General features: G+C 41.5%; 1 protein-coding gene across 4 annotated transcripts in view; it reads right to left on the reverse strand.

Moving 5' to 3' along the window:
- Nucleotides 1-17,622, reverse strand: part of WWTR1 (WW domain containing transcription regulator 1) — a 233,783-nt gene that overhangs the window by 18,837 nt on the left and 197,324 nt on the right. For all 4 annotated transcript variants that reach the window (XM_074405481.1, XM_074405482.1, XM_039480177.2 and 1 more), the window contains one exon: nucleotides 8,035-8,237. In XM_074405481.1, coding sequence (XP_074261582.1) covers nucleotides 8,035-8,237 — 203 coding nt within the window. The remainder of the gene's footprint in view (nucleotides 1-8,034; nucleotides 8,238-17,622) is intronic.

The following is a 17,622-nucleotide window of genomic DNA, read 5'->3' on the forward strand; positions in this document are numbered from 1 at the left end:
CCCGGAGCCTCCCTTTTTGAAACAACTCATCACTCATGCTCAGCTGCCAGATTGTCCCTATAAAAGAACTATCTAAACTCCGATACTTTTAGTAGGGCATTTATTAAGTTTGTCATTATTATCTATGGTCTGTTTGTTGCTCTTTTTATTCAGAGTGTATTTAACAAATTGTATTGTTCCACAGTTGGTTTCTGTCGTCTCTTCAAATCACATTAAGGAAAACATTATAATTTAGATACTCTTCTCTCTTCACTTAAAAAGAAGGCTGAGGCCTGGTGCAGTGGCTCACGCCTGTAATCTCAGCACTTTGGGAGGCTGAGGTGGGCAGATCACTTGAGGCCAGGAATTCAAGACCAGCCTAGCCAACATGGCAAAACCCCATCTTTACTAAAAATACAAAACATTAGCCAGGCATGGTATCCCAACTACTCGGGGGGCTGAGGCAGAAGAATCGCTTGAACCCGGGAGATAGAGGTTGCAGTGAGCTGAGATCGCACCACTGTACTGCAGCCTGGGAGACAGTGAGGCTCTGTCTCAAAAAACAAACAACAACAAAAATGCTGAATGGATTTTGAAATGGAATATTTCTTCATATATCAATGATCTTATTAAAATCAGAAATAAGAAGTTGCTTTTACTTAGTGTAAACTTGGTGAACCCCCATTTTAAAACTATGCTCAATTTATAATAATTTTCAAATTTTATTTCATTTATTTACTTTAATTGACCAAAAATTGATATATATTTATCATGTACAACATGTTGTTTTGATAAAAGCCCCCTTTTCAAAGGACTTGACTTGAAGGCTGGGCACTGTAGCTCATGCCTATAATGCCAGCACTTTGGGAGGCCAAGGGGGGTCAGATCACTTGAGGCCAGGAATTCCAGACCAGCCTAGCCAACATGGTGAAACCCTGTCTCTACTAAAATATAAAAAATTAGCCAGATGTGGTGACACACACCTGTAATCCCAGCTACTTGGGAGGCTGAGGCATGAGAATCACTTGAGTCTGGGAGGTGGAGGTTGCAATGAGCCAAGATCATACTACTGCACTCCAACCTAGGTGATGAAGTGAGACTGTGTCTCAAAAACAAACAAACAAAAAGATTTGAATTGATACTATTACTCAACAACCAGGGCACACTAGGACATTTTGGAAAACTGATTGTTTCTGGGACATGTAGGCAAATAAAACACTTGATACAAGCTAGAATGGAAGCTTCGTGAGGGAACAGGCCATCAGTTTTTCACAGCTGTACATTTAATGCCTGGAGCATTTGTAAAACAAATACATGAGTGAATGAACTTAAACAGCCAAGCTTATACGGAGGGATTTATAGATTCACAAAATGTTAGACTACATGGACCTCTGCTATTCCAGTCAATTCTTGAAACCTGATGCTATGAAATGCTTTTCTAAAAGTTAAATAGTCCCCTGTTCTGAAGCAAAGGCTATGAAATAGCCATCATTTATGTTTCGTGATCTGCTCCAATATGTCGCTTTCCTAGCTCTCTAAATAGCTATTCTTTGCATGACAAAAAACAGGCCTCAGAACCTTCCCCAGGCCAGTGCTGCTCAGAGCCAGGTGTGTCTCCCTCCAGGAGCCCTCTGTCAGGATGGCTGTGAGAGGTCGGCCAGGTGGCCCGCCTGGCCCCATGGCTGTCAAGGCCGACAGAAATCCCACAGACCTGCCAAAAGGATTCCGGGGCCTCTCTCTTTCCTTGTCCTTGCTGCCCTGACGACCAGAGGCCAGGCTTAGTCAGCATTTTTGTTCGATGAATTGCATTCTCCTGTCCCCCAACCCCCAAATTAAAAAAAAAAAAAAAAGGTTGAGGGTAAAAGCAGGGCTGAATTTGCTTGGGAGTAACGGTTTGAAACTTAACTGTCTTCCAGGTCCTGGTCCTTGAAATTAAAATCTTCCAGACAGATGGCCACAAACCATTACATTTAAATGAATAATGCACATGAAAAGAAACACTCTCTTCAGGTAAAGCCATATGACTGTTTTCATGTCAAGGAATTGTTCCTTCAGACAAACAGGCACTGAGAAGCCTGTTTCTCAATGTCTTACCCGTGACTACAATTTCCCATTTCATTTGGTAAAGTTACAATCATGCCTTTTAGGCAACTGAGCAAATACTGCATTTTCAGTTGTAACAACAGAATATTCTGTAGTCACTGTGGGTGTGTGTGGCTCACAACATTTAAAAATTTATGTATGGCCTCTTGTAAAAATGATTCTAGGTGCTTGGAATGGGTACATACAAAGTCACAGCACAACTTCACGGCTGACACACAATAAATGACTTCACAATATATTCAGAAGAAGTAACAAAACAGTATTAAAGTATGCTACCACTTTTGTTTTTTATAAAAACAAAGTAGGCCGGGTGCGGTGCCTCATGTCTGTAATCCCAACACTTTGGGAGGCCGAGGTGGTCAGATCACAAGGTCAGGAGATCAAGACCATCTTGGCCAACATGGTGAAACCCCGTCTCTACAAAAATACAAAAAATTAGCCAGGCGTGGTAGCATGCGCCTGTAGCCCCAGCTACTCAGGAGGCTGAGGCAGGGGAATCACTTGAACCTGGGAGACGGGCATTGCAGTGAGCTGAGATAGTGCCACTACACTCCAGCCTGGTGACAGAGCAAGACTCCATCTCAAAAGAAACAAATAAAACAAAGTAGACACACTGATACACACGATATATACAAAAAGACTAGAAAGAAATCACCAACCTATTTACAGCCACTCTTTCTAGGTAGCTGTTCAACAGTTTGTTGATCTGAGGGGGTCACTGGAAAGCAAAAGGAGTATCTGATGCTCACTTTCATAGAACTCTGCTCAGGTGCATCTGGTCTCAGTTCCAGGAATGATAGTCAAAGATGGTAGCCACTAGGCCCCTGTGAAGCAGGTAATGGTTTTAATCTACCCTTATGGCCACCAATTTGGATTACGGTTAATTTTTTTTTCTGCTAAAATACAAGTTATCTGAAGGCAGTCACATCCCATTTACCTGTCTATTATTTTCTACTAAATAAATATTGACTGAATGAATGAATGAAGAAATAAAGGAATGAAGGAAGAAAAAAAAATATGAGCTTCCATCCTGAAATAATGAAGGTTTGCTTTAGATTTGTAATCAAAGTTCCCTCAGTTCCATTTTGTTAATATCCTAGCATGATTTCAATGCCAATGAGTTAATAGGTGATCCTTTGGCATTGTTGTATATATCAAATCATGCAACAAGGACTAAGGAGTTGTTTTTTTCATGGCACAACATAATCAAACTCTATGCCTAGTGGAACAGTGGCATAGCAGAAGGAAGAGGAAGAAAAATGAAACAACATTTATATAGCATATTCTCCACAGGGACCTTTCAAATTCATCATATCATTCAGGAATGATAAAACTACAGACAGCAGTGATAATTTCTCAATAATTAGGGGACAGATTCATCAACCAGGCTGATATTAAATTTTGCCAACCTCCCTTTCTTTCTTTTTTTTTTCTTTGAACTGAGCTTCACTCTTTTTCTTTTTTTTCTTTTCTTTCTTTTTTTTGAGATGGAGTCCCATTCTGCCACCCATGCTGGAGTGCAGTGGCATGACCTCAGCTCCCTGCAACCTCTACCTTCTGGGTTCAAGCTATTCTCCTACCTCAGCCTCTCGAGTAGCCGAGATTACAGGCACCCACCACCACACCTGGCTAATTTTTGTATTTTTAGTAGAGACAGGGTCTCATCATTTGGCCAGGCTGGTCTGGAACTCCTGATCTGGTGATCCACCCCCCTCAGCCTCTCAAAGTGCTGGGATTATAGGCGTGAGCCACTGCACCCAGTCTAATTTTTGTATTTTTAGTAGAGATGGGGTTTCTCCATGTTCATCAGGTTGGTCTCAAACTCCCAAACTTAGGTGATCCGCTCACCTGGACTCCCAAAGTGCTGGGATTACAGGTATGAGCCATTGCACCTGGCCTATCCCTTTCTACTATGGAGAGAGAGCATAGCCTGGGGCCTTGCTCTCAGAGAGTCTCCAGTTGGTAGAAGGGCAGATAGGTCTAGGCCTGCCTGCAGGGCATGGGCCCTGAGAAGACAAGCTGTACAATTAGGCCGCCTGCAAGCAAGAGGAGAGTCAGTGTAATTACAAACTGTTCCCTGAGCAAGGGATATTCAGGCAGTTGTTGACTACCCAGGACATAGGGGTAGGACAGAGAGAACAAACGGAAGTCTACAGATAATCTTTAAATCTCACCAGGACCCCCATTTCCCCCATCTCTCCAAATTCCTACCAGATGCTAGAAGGCAACTAAGCAAGTGAGCCAAAGATCACTTTTAATTCCAGTTGGTTTCCCTGCTGCTGCTGTAGCTTAGGTTCAAAAAGTGAAGCAGAGAATCACCAAAAGAGTTCAAAAACCTCACAAAGATGATACCCACGGTCCACACCTGAATAATGAATAACCAGGCATCCTGGCAAAGGCCCCAGAAAATGATTATAGAACACTCCAAGCTTGGGCGTGATGGCTCACGCCTCTAATCCCAGCACTTTGGGAGGCTGAGGCAGGCGGGTCACAAGGTCAGCAGTTCACGACCAGCCTGGCCAAGATAATGAAACCCCATCTCTAAAAAAAATTCAAAAATTAAAAAAAGAAGAACACTCCAATGCCATTTATTATCTGGTCTTAAATCATATCTTTGACACTCAGGAGCATGCTGCTTCTGAATGGGAAAAAAAACCTGCGACGATTAAAAAGCCTATTTAGACCTTTTCCTGTACTCCCTAACAAAAATAAAAAGACATTAGAACACGAGAACTATACATTCCACCATCCTGTCTCCTCCTAACTACACACACCACACACCCCCCCACCACACACACACGCATACAAACATGCACGCAGAGTCAAGGCTGAACTATGTGAGCCTCTGTGAGCAAATCTGGACAGTCTTTTCTCCTGCTGTCATATACACTGCAATTGCTCACTATGAAGCAGCAAAATGCCCCGCATTCCACAGCCTCCAAGGATCAGCATTTAAGGAACTTGGTTGGCATTTCTGTAATATGAACCATCAGTACTACATCCTGGTTCAAAGGCACCTACAGCTGGAATAAAGGTAACAACTTGGGGCACTTTTCCCACTCCTTTTCAGAAATACTTTAAGTGGGAAAGAAGGAGGGGTAGCAAGAGAAAGAGAAGCACACCTGCAAAAACAGAGAAGCAAGTTATTCTTTGCAGGATGGTCACATCTTTATGTAGAAAAGAAGAAACTCACTAAAGCCCTAAAGCTCATTTAAATACAAAACTGAGAATGTGTAAAATTCTGTTGAAATACTGTTTGATTTACCCTACATTATAAAATAGAAAAATTATTCCAGGCCTGGCGTGGTGGCTCAAGCCTGTAATCGCAGCACTTTGGGAGGCCGAGGTGGGTGAATCACGAGGTCAAGAGATCGAGACCGTCCTGGTCAACAAGGTGAAACCCCGTCTCTACTAAAAATACAAAAAATTAGCTGGGCATGGTGGCACGTGCCTGTAATCCCAGCTACTCAGGAGGCTGAGGCAGGAGAATTGCCTGAACCCAGGAGGCGGAGGTTGCGGTGAGCCAAGATCGCGCCGTTGCACTCCAGCCTGGGCAACAAGAGCGAAACTCCGTCTCAAAAAAAAAAAGAAAAAAAAAATTATTCCAAATAAAATTATTATTCAAAGACATAAAACCATTAATAATACAATTATTTCTCATCAAGAAACATGACACTAGATATCTAAAATCAGTATAAACAACCATTAGCCTGAAATAACCATGAAAGTTCAAACATAAATCCTCAGGGTAAAGGACACAACCGTAATTACCTAATTATTAAGTTGTATTCCGCAAGTTTGGAGGAAAGTTCAGCTGAGCAACAGAGCACAATTCATATTCATTTCCCTTATTTTCAAATACTATACCTGAGAAATGGTTCTAATTTATCATGCATTTTTTTTGAGACGGAGTCTCACTGTCACGCAGGCTGGAGTCCAGTGGCGTGATCTCGGTTCACTGCAACCTCTGCACCCTGGGTTCAAGTTATTCTCCTGCCTCAGCCTCCTGAGTAGCTGGGATTACAGGCATGTGCCACCACGCCTGGCTAAATTTTTTGTATTTTTAGTAGAAACGGGGTTTCACCATGTTAGCTAGAATGGTCTCAATCTCCTGATCCTATGATCTGCCTGCCTCGGCCTCCCAAAGGGCTGAAATTACAGGCATGAGCCACTGCTCCCGGCCTACTATGCATTTTAAACCTCATACAATATAGATTTTTTATATCCTAGAATTTATTTGATGAGAAATATATTATTTATTTATGGAAGTCAATGTGTATTTTTGAAAGTATCAAATGTAGCTTAAAAAAACAGTGTTTACCCTAATGTTCCCAGTCCTTTCCTCCAAGAAAGTTCTCTGGAATGTTAAAACTACTTATTTCTCTAATTTCTCTAAAGTAGCAAAAGGAAGTTATTCATGTATCTTGCTTCATGTGAGTCACAAAACAAAGTCCGAAAAGTTAGAACAATATACTGAAGCTTATCTCCCCAAAATGTAGCCAGAGAAAAAGTATGAGTTCTGCAAACATGGGTTATATGAGTTTAGCAACACAGAAGAAAGAATTCTGCTCTTCCAGGACCAAGCCACTGAAACAGGGAGAAAACTGTGGATTCTTTTAGGGATTCTCCATGGCAGCATACTGCTGACTGGCTGAATGAAAAGTGAATGAATGGAGCATGGCACAAAAGTGCCTGATTGATGCCCAGGCAGCTTTTGCAGAGCACTCTATAGTCCATATACAAACCATTTCCCAGCCAGGCGCAGTGGCTCACACCTGTAATCCCAACACTTTGGGAGGTTGAAGCAGGCAGATCACAAGGTCAGGCATTCAAGACTAGTCTGGCCAACATGGTTAAACCCTGTCTCTACTAAAAATACGAAAAAAAAAAAAAAAAAAGAAAAGAAAAGAAAGAATTAGCTTGGTGTGGTGGCAGGCGCCTGTAATCCCTGTAATCCCAGCTACTTGGGAGGCTGAGGCAGGAGAACTGATTGAATCCAGGAGGTGGAGGTTGTAGTGAGCCAAGATCGTGTCACTGCACTCCAGAGAACGAGACTCCATCTCAAAAAACAAACAAACAAAACACCATTTTCCCTTCTCATTACCCCTTCAGCTTCCCTCTTTTCCATGCTCTGTAGTGGACCAAGATTCTTTGTCATTTCTTCTGAGGAATATCTACTCCACTAACTGCTTGAATGTGGGGGTGGGGAGGTTCTCTGTGACTACCTTGACCAAGACAGCATGGCAAAAGCAACTCCATGATCGTTTCCAGACCTAGGCCCCCAGAAACTGGCAACTTTCTCTTCCTGTCTCTTAGAATGCTTTTTATTGAAAATCCAAGCTGCTATGTAATAAGCACCAATACTCTTGAGATTGCCACATCATAGATCCCAGGCTTTTGTTCCAGCTAAGCCCAGTCTTCCAGCAATCCTCACCATTGTGCCACCCACTTAGGTAAAGCCATCGTGGACTACGCAGACCAACCCACCTACCAGCTGAATACCACTAAATGACCTCAGTCAATGCCATGTAGAGCAGAAGAATAGCCCAGGTGAGCCTTTTCTAAATTCTGACCCACAAAATCGTGTGATATAATGAAGCTATTTAAGCAACTACATTTTGGGATAATTTGTTACACAACAATGGATCATTGAAACATGCTCTTGTCTCTCTATTTTCTCCTTTCTTTCCTTCTAAAGACTAGCAGTGGAAACCAAAGGCAGTCATGCTAATATAGCTCATCCTTGTACTCTTAAATTTGGTTCTGAAAATGCAGGCAGAACACTGAGAGTTTCAAGAAACTATATTATAATCAGGAGGCTTCCAGTAGGGCTTTGAGCCCCATTCTCTCTTTTTCTCTAGAAGCATTACCCTGAAGGTAAGCAGTTTTCTACCTATTGGCTTTGGCACCAAGGGCCAGGTATCCTCCACCAGACACCACGGAAGGCCATACCTGCCTCATGAGCTCCTCCTGGCGCATTCGAATCCTTTCTCTCTCCATCTGGATTCTCTGAAGCCGCAGTTTCTGCTGCTGTTGCTGCTGAGTAGTCAGCGCATTGGGCATGCTCATGAGCCCTGCGGGTGGGTTCTGAGTGGGGTGATTCTGCTGGTTCAAGGTACTAGGGGCCATCTGCTGCTGGTGTTGGTGATTCATCACTACAGGAGGGAAGAGCATACAGGAGATTAATGACCAGAGCCCACAATACCTTATCAAAAATAGACCATCAGAATGTTTTGTGCTTTGGAGTATAGATTCCGGAGATTCCGTCCAAAGTACTTTCCTGTTAACCATTACTGTTTAAGTAATTATTACCTTAATTCAATTCATGGAGGCTCAAATACTGGCCCCAATCCTGACTCACCTAGTCTCGGCTTTTGTTTCTGTTAAAATCTCATTTCACACCTTCCCTGTCTAGAGTACATTTTAAATCTTACATAGAACATAGCGGCCTAAGGCAAATTCCACAAAAGTTATCACAACTTATGAGATAACTTCACCAGAATATTTCTCCTCTCTCTCTCTCTCTCTCTGTGTGTGTGTGTGTGTGGTGTGTGTGTACTTTCTCAGTTAATTTGTGTATTTATGGCAGAGGTAAGGAGGGCATCTGATCTTTGGTACATGAGCCAGTGAATTGATAAGCAACATGTAACACAAAGCACCTCTCAGGAGCTGACATTTAAGGAAGACTTCATATATCTGATTGAGAAAAAAATGTTTATTCAAAGGGAGAAATTAGTGAAAAAGAAATTACGCAGAAATGCTAAACATATTGTGACTGGATAAAGGCATAAGAAGTGTTTTAAATTTTTTAAAAATTATCTATCTGCATTTAACAACCAACGAAATTTCAGCATATAGAACTCCACTTTACAAAAATAATTTTGAAATCCTTAAATTCTATAATTTGTATTTCAACAAAAATGCATTTTTAAAAGTGCTGGTTTTTCTCAAAATTGTTTACCAGTCAAATTCACTTAACTTTTCCTGGGCAATGTCATGTAATCTACAAAACCATGCTTTTCAGTCTATTACTTCCTAGGTCAGGACCAAAGACAACAAGGTATAATTTTATATATACTCACTTCATTTTTGAGAAAAAACTCTCAATTTTTGCTATATTTGGTATCATTAACTTTAAAATATTTTATAATACATGTATATTTTATATTTCATAAGCATATATATGTGTGTGTATCTCTCTTTCTCTCTCTCTGTATATATATATATATATATATATATATATATATATATATTTTTTTTTTTTTTTTTTTTTTGAGATGGAGTGTCGTTTTTGTTACCCAGGCTAGAGTGCAATGGCACGATCTCGGTTCACTGCAACCTCCGCCTCCTGGGTTCAAGCAATTCTCCTGCCTCAGCCTCCCGAGATGGGATGACAGGCAGGCGCTACCACGCCCAGTTAATTTTTGTATTTTTAGTAAAGACGGGGTCACCATGTTGACCAGGATGGTCTCGATCTCTTGACCTCGTGATCCGCCCACTTCGGCCTCCCAAAGTGCTGGGATTACAGGCGTGAGCCACCGTGCCCAGCCATGTATATATTTTTAATAGAGACAAAGTATCACTATGTTGATGCCTAGGCTGGTCTGTAACTCCTGGGCTCCAGCAATCCTCCCAACTTGACCTCCCAAAGTGCTGGGATTGCAGGTGGAAGTCACTGTGCTCAGTGGCTTAAGTTAAATATTTTTAATCTTCAGTTTGTTATGGATATTATATAGAAATATGATTTACAAGTAAATTTTCTTAAATGAATTTAAGTAGTCCAAACCTCTATATATTAAATGTATTAAATGCATAATATATGTGTATATTTGAAAGACATATATATATATATATTTGAAAGACAATACCAACACTGAAGGTTTTCTAGAGAAGAATAGATTTCTTTGAGGAAGAATTCCATGGCAGAGACTTCTCCAGGATGAAGGTGAAGGTGGGATAAAAATATTCTTTTTTTTTTTTTTTTTGAGACCGAGTTTCGCTCTTGTTACCCAGGCTGGAGTGCAATGGCGCGATCTCGGCTCACCGCAACCTCCGCCTCCTGGGTTCAGGCAATTCTCCTGCCTCAGCCTCCTGAGTAGCTGGGATTACAGGCACGCGCCACCATGCCCAGCTAATTTTTTTGTATCTTTAGTAGAGACGGGGTTTCACCATGTTGACCAGGATGGTCTCGATCTCTCGACCTTGTGATCCACCCGCCTCGGCCTCCCAAAGTGCTGGGATTACAGGCTTGAGCCACCGTGCCCGGCCTAAAAATGTTCTTTTTTTATTCATATGTTCACTCAAATTGTTATTGCAATTCCTGCTGTGTGTCACACACTGGACTTAAACGTGGAAAAATAGCTCCTGCCTTCATAAGCACGAATGGGCTGGTAGAAGGGAGTTATGAAGAGACGAGATGGATTTTTATGTGTGGCTTATGGAATGTGAAACTGTTAGGCTACATGAGGAACCTGATAAGCTAGTCCATCCCTCATTTTATGGAACAGGGACTCTAACCCAGAAAGGTTAAGGGATGTGCCCTGGTTAGTGGCAAGTAGAGCCAAGACCAAAATCGAGATCCTCTTGTACCCTGTGCAACTGTCCTTGGCCACCTTCTGTCGCATCTTAGACTGAAGAAAAGGAACAACTGCTGAAGCCTGAGAGCAACCCTGTAAAGACAGTCTGCCTTCAATTGTTTGCAAGAAAGTACACACATAGCAGGTCATCAAAACAGAGACCCAAATGTTGCTTGGGTTACTAAGAGGAAGGGCTTAAGGAGAGCCTGGATGGATTTACAACTCTGAATCCAATAACATGCTAGTAAAAGGGAAGATATCAGAGTATATTGCCTAGACAGTCTAGGTTTCCGTCTTAGAATTAAGCCCATCGCCAAGGACTCTCACCTCCTGGCACAATCCCAGGTACTCAGGGAAAGTTCAGGAAACGATCTGGTGAATGAATAAAACCAGTTGGCATTTCTTACACTCTTAGATTAAGAACAAGAGAAAAAGTAGTCTTGACTGATGCCAAAAAAAAACCTGAAATGAGTATTTCACTTCTAGAGCTTGTTACAGTATAATTACAACCTCTACTTGAAGGCCCGGGCTAGGAGGTAAAGAATTATGGACAGATGGTGTCACAGGGAAAAAGTTATCTTAAATGCAGATTCAAGGAAGACAAAATCCAGACACCCTGAAGGGTTTAATTCATGAAACCTATTTCAAGCCAGGAAAGAGAGGCACAGTTGGAAGAATGATAATTATTTCAAGAAACAGCCATTTCTGAACCTTCTATAAAAGTATGTTCTTATTAGTAGTTATACTTAATATGGTAGTATCTGATATAACTACTATAGACAAAAAAGATGCCTAATAGTTTCGATATAAGAAATCCCCAGGTTAGGAAAAAAAAAGGCTTCAAAGGCACAGATTATTAATCCTGTGTTGTTGTTTTGAGACAGTGTTGCTCTATCGCCCAGGCTGGAGTGCAGTGGTGCAATCTTGGCTCATTGCAACCTCTGCCTCCCAGGTTCAAGCAATTCTCCTGTCTCAGTCTCCCAAGTAGCTGGGATTACAGTCGTGCACCACCCTGCCCTGCTAATTTTTTAAATTTTAGTAGAGATAGTTTTTGCCATGTTGGCCAGTCTGGTCTCCAACTCCTAACCTCAAGTGATCCACCTGCCTCAGCCTCCCAAAGTGCTGGGATTACAGGCATGAGCCACCGTACCTGGCCTTATGTTAATTTCTATAACTTAGACACTTGGAAAAATTTAAAAACTACCTCAGGCCTGGTAACTTACTGACATGAAAAATTCTAGTAGGACTATCATCAGTCACTTAGGTAGATAGACTGCTTTTGTAGGTATCAAAATGCTCCATTTGGCTTACTCACAAGCAGAATGTACTGTGTTACTCAAAGCCACATAGCAACCAGATACTGCTCAGCAGATTTTATTAATATCTGAATCCTAATCTGGAGGAGTTTCAGACTTGGAGAAGAGCTCTTCCCAAGCTACACCTAGATAAGTCTTCAAAACACTAGCCCCTACGAGAGATATTCACAGGAAGTAATGGTGGAGACATTGGTTTTTTCCCATTTAATTCAGATTTGATCATTCAGACTAAACATCTCTCATTATTAACTGTAGAGTCTGGAAAAGAATGGAACTTAGATGATAGTTTTGTTTTCAAAGTAAAGCGTATTCCAACAGCAGTTTGTACTAGGATATTCACAACAGTATTGTTTATAGTTGCAAAAGATTAAGAATGCTCTTAATGTCCATCAGTGGGAGATGTGATCCATCCATTTAGAGAAATTCTGTATGATTCCAATGTTTCTTGGAGATTGTCCAGAAGGGGAAAAACCCAAAGGACAGAACTGTATGTATAAGCATGCTATTTGTGGCGAGAAAAGGTGGGGCATATTATGCATGTGCAGCAAATCTCCAAAGAGATTTCTCCACCTGAGACTGGCAACATTGAGTACCTCTGCAGAAGAAACTGGGTATTGGGGATGGGAGAGCTTTCTTTTCCTTTTCCGTACTATTTCAAGTTTTTCTACATGAATTTATCATTTATTTTAAAACATAAGTGAAAATTAAAAAGCATAAAACAAAGGCCAGATGTGGTAGCTCATGATTGTAATCCCAGCACTTTGGGAGGCTGAGGCGGGCTGATCACCTGAGGTCAGGAGTTCGAGACCAGCCTGACCAACATGGAAAAACCCTGTCTCTACCAAAAATACAAAATTAGTTGTGCATGGTGGTACACACCTGTAATTCCAGCTACCTGGGAGGCTGAGGCAGGAGTATCTCTTGAACCCAGAGGTGGAGGTTGTGGTGAGCCGAGATTGCGCCACTGCACTCCAGCCTGAGCAACAAGAGCGAGCTCCATCTCAAAAAAAAAAAAAAAAAAAAAAAAAAAGCATAAAGCAAAAACATGGCCATGTAAGCATCAAACTCAATATTTTCTTGGTAAAGTAAAAGAAAGAAGCCCCAAATTATTGAAAAAAACCAACAAATACAGTTTAAAATGTAATCAAGACTGTCAAAGCTGGAAGTCTGCTTGGTGCAACATTTCCTTAAGGAGATGAGGAAACCAAAAACTCAGAGAAAGCGAATTTATCAAAGTCATAACTGGTCAGTAACCAGAAGCCAGGTGACTTGACTCAATCCCGGAACCCATGATTCAACTTGCCACTCTGCTCCCTCTAGCTGTTTAATTTCAAACCATACTAAATTGTCATTGACGTTGGAGCTCATGAGCTTCATTGGTGGTTAGGGTTCTTTCCTGGCTTTGACAATGGGGGTAGAGGAGGCCTGAAGCAGAGAAAAAGAAACAAAGTCCCCAGTAGAGTATGGGAAGGCAAAACATCTGAGTTTGTGATGAACAAAATAATCCTAGGGTTAATATTCCAGAACATTTTAGGGAGAGAACAATAGTTCCATAAAAAAACCAACAAACAACAACAACAACAACAACAAAAAACAAACAAAAAAAAACAGCCGGGCAAGGTGGCTCACACGAGTCATCCCAGCACTTTAGGAGACAGAGGCCGGTGGATCGCCTGAGGTTAGGAGTTTGAGACCAGCCTGGCCAACATAGTGAAACCCCGTCTCTACTAAAAATACAAAAAATTAGCTGGGTGTGGTGACAATTGCCTATACTCCCAGTTACTTGGGAGGCTGAGGCAGGAGAATCGCTTGAACCCGGGAGTCTGAGGTTACAGTGAGCCAAGATCAGGCCACTGCACTCCAGCCTGGGCAACAAGAGTGAAACTTCATCTAAAAAAAAGAAAAGGCAAAGTATTCCAAATGCAGTATCTGAAGCCAAGCCGGATTAAGGGCAGACTGCCACAAACTGCCTCAAAAAGGCTAAAGACCTCGTCAGCTCTAGACCGTTGCCAGTCCCCACAGAAAGGAATAACCCAAACAGAAGATTTTACCATTGAAGCAGGAATGCATCAAAGCTAAAGCAGAAACATCTTTTTTGTTTTTCCTTCCAAGAGAGTCAGAATTTAAATTTAGATTCCCATTTATCTTTTTCTTTTTCATTGTTTTCATCTCTTTTTCCTTTTTCCTTTTTTCTTTTTTTATAATTGGTGTTCTCTTCTGTGTTTGGAAATTGATAAAACCATGCTCTGCAGATTTGTGACCAAAAACATTTAATTGGCATTATTTAATATAAAAGAAAACACCACCAAAAGCCAGTGCCACAGCATCTGAGATACAAGCAAACTTTTGATTCAATAACTGTGTCCTTGGTGAAGCAAACAGTCAACACGGGAATGGGGAGGGGGGTGGGGGTTACTCATGTTGGACATGACCCTCTGGTTAGTGCTGCCTGGGACAATATACACTTGGTCATCTTTTTTTTTTTTTTTTTCTAAGTGTATGCTCAAGGCCAGGAAGGTCCCTGGACTCAATTCTAAGCCAACACAAGATCTGCTATTTAAGAAGCAAACATGGAAAAGGTAAAGACTTCAATCCTGAACTTTTGCAACACCAGGAAACAGAGAGCCACAGCTCATAGAGAAAGTGCTTCTGGCATCTTCCCTAAGCCAGGAGCTGCAGACAATGAGGGAGGCCAGTGAATCAGAGGCTGCCCAGAGCTCCTCCTGGAATGTTTCACAAACATCTTTTTGGCCTCAGAGGGTTTCAGTGGCTTGCTCTTCTATGTCCTGGGCTTGCTTCCCTCATTTTTAAAATAGGTTTTAGTTACACACATACATATACACAATGCTAAGTGAAGAAAACAAAATCATAAGGGTAGACTCAAGTACAAAAACCATAGCAGACAGGCCTGAAAGGGGCTGGCTCTGAGTAGATAATGGAAAGAACAGCTGGTGCCCAGTGGCTAGAAGTCACATCTAAGCCCTAGGAAGACACAGAAATTACTTGACTCCCTTCAATTCCTTCTCCCCAGTTCACATGTGAGTCTGGGAGGAAGAAGAAGAATATCTTAGGCTAGTATGCATTTCTTGTTACATCTCCCTCCTCTCTCCTTTTGACAACAAATTTCTCAGTGGAGATATCTCTACTCTTGGCACTGGGAGGTGAATTTTTTACAATATGTGGTTTTGTTAATGTGTCATCGAAAACAAGGAAAGTTTAAACAACTGTTACAGCCAAAAGAAGCCTAAAGAGACATGATAAGTAAAGGTAATGGGGGCTGGGCACGGTGGCTCATGCCTGTAATGTCAGCACTTTGGGAGGCCAAGGTAGGAGAATCACTGGAAGCCAGGAATTCAAGACCAACCTGGGGAACATAGTGAGACCCTGTCTCTACAAAAAAATTTTTAAAAATTAGCTGGGCATGGTGGCATGTATACTTTGTGGTCCCAGCTACTTGGGAGACTGGGGCAGCAGTATCATGTGAGCTCAGGAGGTAGAGACTACAGTGAGCCATAATCATACTATTGCACTACAGCTTGGGCAACAGAATGAAACCCTCTCTCAAAAAACAAAAAAAAACAACAAAAAAAAACAGAAGTAATTTGGTATTCTTTATTGGTCTCTGGAACAAAAAAAGATATTAGATAAAAACTAAAGAAATCTGAATAAAGTATGGATTTTAATAACTGGCTCATTAATTATAACAAATGTAGCATATTAATATGATACATTAACAACAGGGAAAACTGGGTGAGTGAATGTATAGGAACTCTCTTCTCAATTTTAATATAAAACTAAAACTGGTTTGAAAACAGCACATTTTAATGTGCCCTGTGAAAACCAGGAACTGTGCTGGATACTCTCTCTTTAATAGTCAATATTAATTAATTGGTTGGGGTATGTAAAAATGGACATAATCTTTAACAGAAAATATGGGCTATAATGTGTCCCAGGGGAATAAATAGATATTAAGCTAAGTTTTTTTTTTAATTGTTTCTAAAAGTGTCCCTGGTCAAATAAGATTGGGAAACGTTGGGCTACAGAAAATTAAAAGGGCCAGGCGAGGCCTGTAATCCCAGCACTTTGGGAGGCTGAGGTGGGTGGATCATGAGGTCAGGAGATCGAGACCATCCTGGTAAATATGATGAAACCCCATCTCTACTAAAAATACAAAATAACTAGCTGGGCATGGTGGCATGTGCCTGTAATCCCAGCTACTTGGGAGGCTGAGACAGGCGAATTGCTTGAACCCGGGAGGCAGAGGTTGCAGTGAGCTGAGATCTCGCCACTGCACCCCAGCCTGGCAACAGAGCAAGACTCTGTCTCAAAAAAAAAAAAAAAAAAGTTAAAAATATTTATTTTATTGGAAGATTTTTCAGAATCTTTAATATAATAGGGGGTACCAAGGCTTTCTGAGAGAAACATCTGAATTCAACAATTCATTTCTCAGACTTGTAAGGCTGATGTTCCTCTGGGTAGAAATACTAGGAAATGCTGGTCCACTGCAACTTAATGGATGTCTTGGCAGAGTACTGAATTATAGCTTAACTTGCCTATCAGTTTTCACAGGTAGCTAGCAGAACCTTGCTAAATTAACTTTAGTTACATATACTCAAAATTAATATCTTTTCTTTTAAAAAAAAAAAAACTTGCTTCTATAATAAAACCACATTAACTATTCCAAATAAAACTTCTAACATCATCCTTTAAGAGTAGAATAGGTGGCCAGGCACAATGGCTCATGACTTTGGGAGGCTGAGGCGGGCAGATCACGAGGTTGGGGGTTTGATACCAGCCTGGCCAACATGGCAAAACCCCACTTCTACTAAAAATACAAAAATTAGCTGGGTGTGGTGGCATGCACCTGTAGTCCCAGCTACTTGGGAGGCTGAGGGAGGAGAATCACTTGAACCCAGGAGGCGGAGGTTACAGTGAGCCAAGACCGTGCCGCTGCATGCCAGTCTGGGCGACAGAGCGTGACTCCATCTCAAAAAAAAAAAAATAAATAAAAGAACAGGTAGAGGCTGACATTGTTTTAAAAACCTGAATGCAGTCTCTTCAAAATAGGTAAATATGCAGCATTCAAAGACACACACTGGGTAATACACTTGATACGGCATCTGGCAAACTTCCTCCTTGGAACAGTTATTTAATTCAGCTTGATATTTGGGCCAGGAAGTTCATCTAAACTGCATCAGAAACACCTTCCAGGCACCTAAATCCAACATGAGAGAGGAGCATAAGAGCTTCCACAAGTTAGAATGCAAAGCTTTACAGTCACCTCATTCTCTGCCCTCTCTGTCACAGAGGGTGACCAATTGTCCTGGTTTGCCTGAGACTGAGGGGTTTCCCAGGAACGGGACACAGTGCTAAATCTGGGAAAGACCCAGGCAAAATGGGATGGTTTGTCACTCCAGGCCTGTGGCTGTCCATGGACCTTGGGCTAACTCAGGGTAGCAGAACTCAAATTTTCTATTTCTACCCTAATGCCTTCCCTTAAAAAGAGAAGGCACCTGTATGAAATGACCATTCGTTATTCAGAACTGTCAGGCTATCCAGATTAGCAGTCAGTGCGTCCTCCCTGAATTATAACTAGGTAGTTGTCCTTTTGTATCCATACTATGTGACAATCAAAGTGGGAATATTAT

The sequence above is a fragment of the Saimiri boliviensis genome, chromosome 9 (genome assembly GCF_048565385.1).
Source record: "Saimiri boliviensis isolate mSaiBol1 chromosome 9, mSaiBol1.pri, whole genome shotgun sequence".
NCBI classification, from domain to species: Eukaryota; Metazoa; Chordata; class Mammalia; order Primates; family Cebidae; genus Saimiri; species Saimiri boliviensis.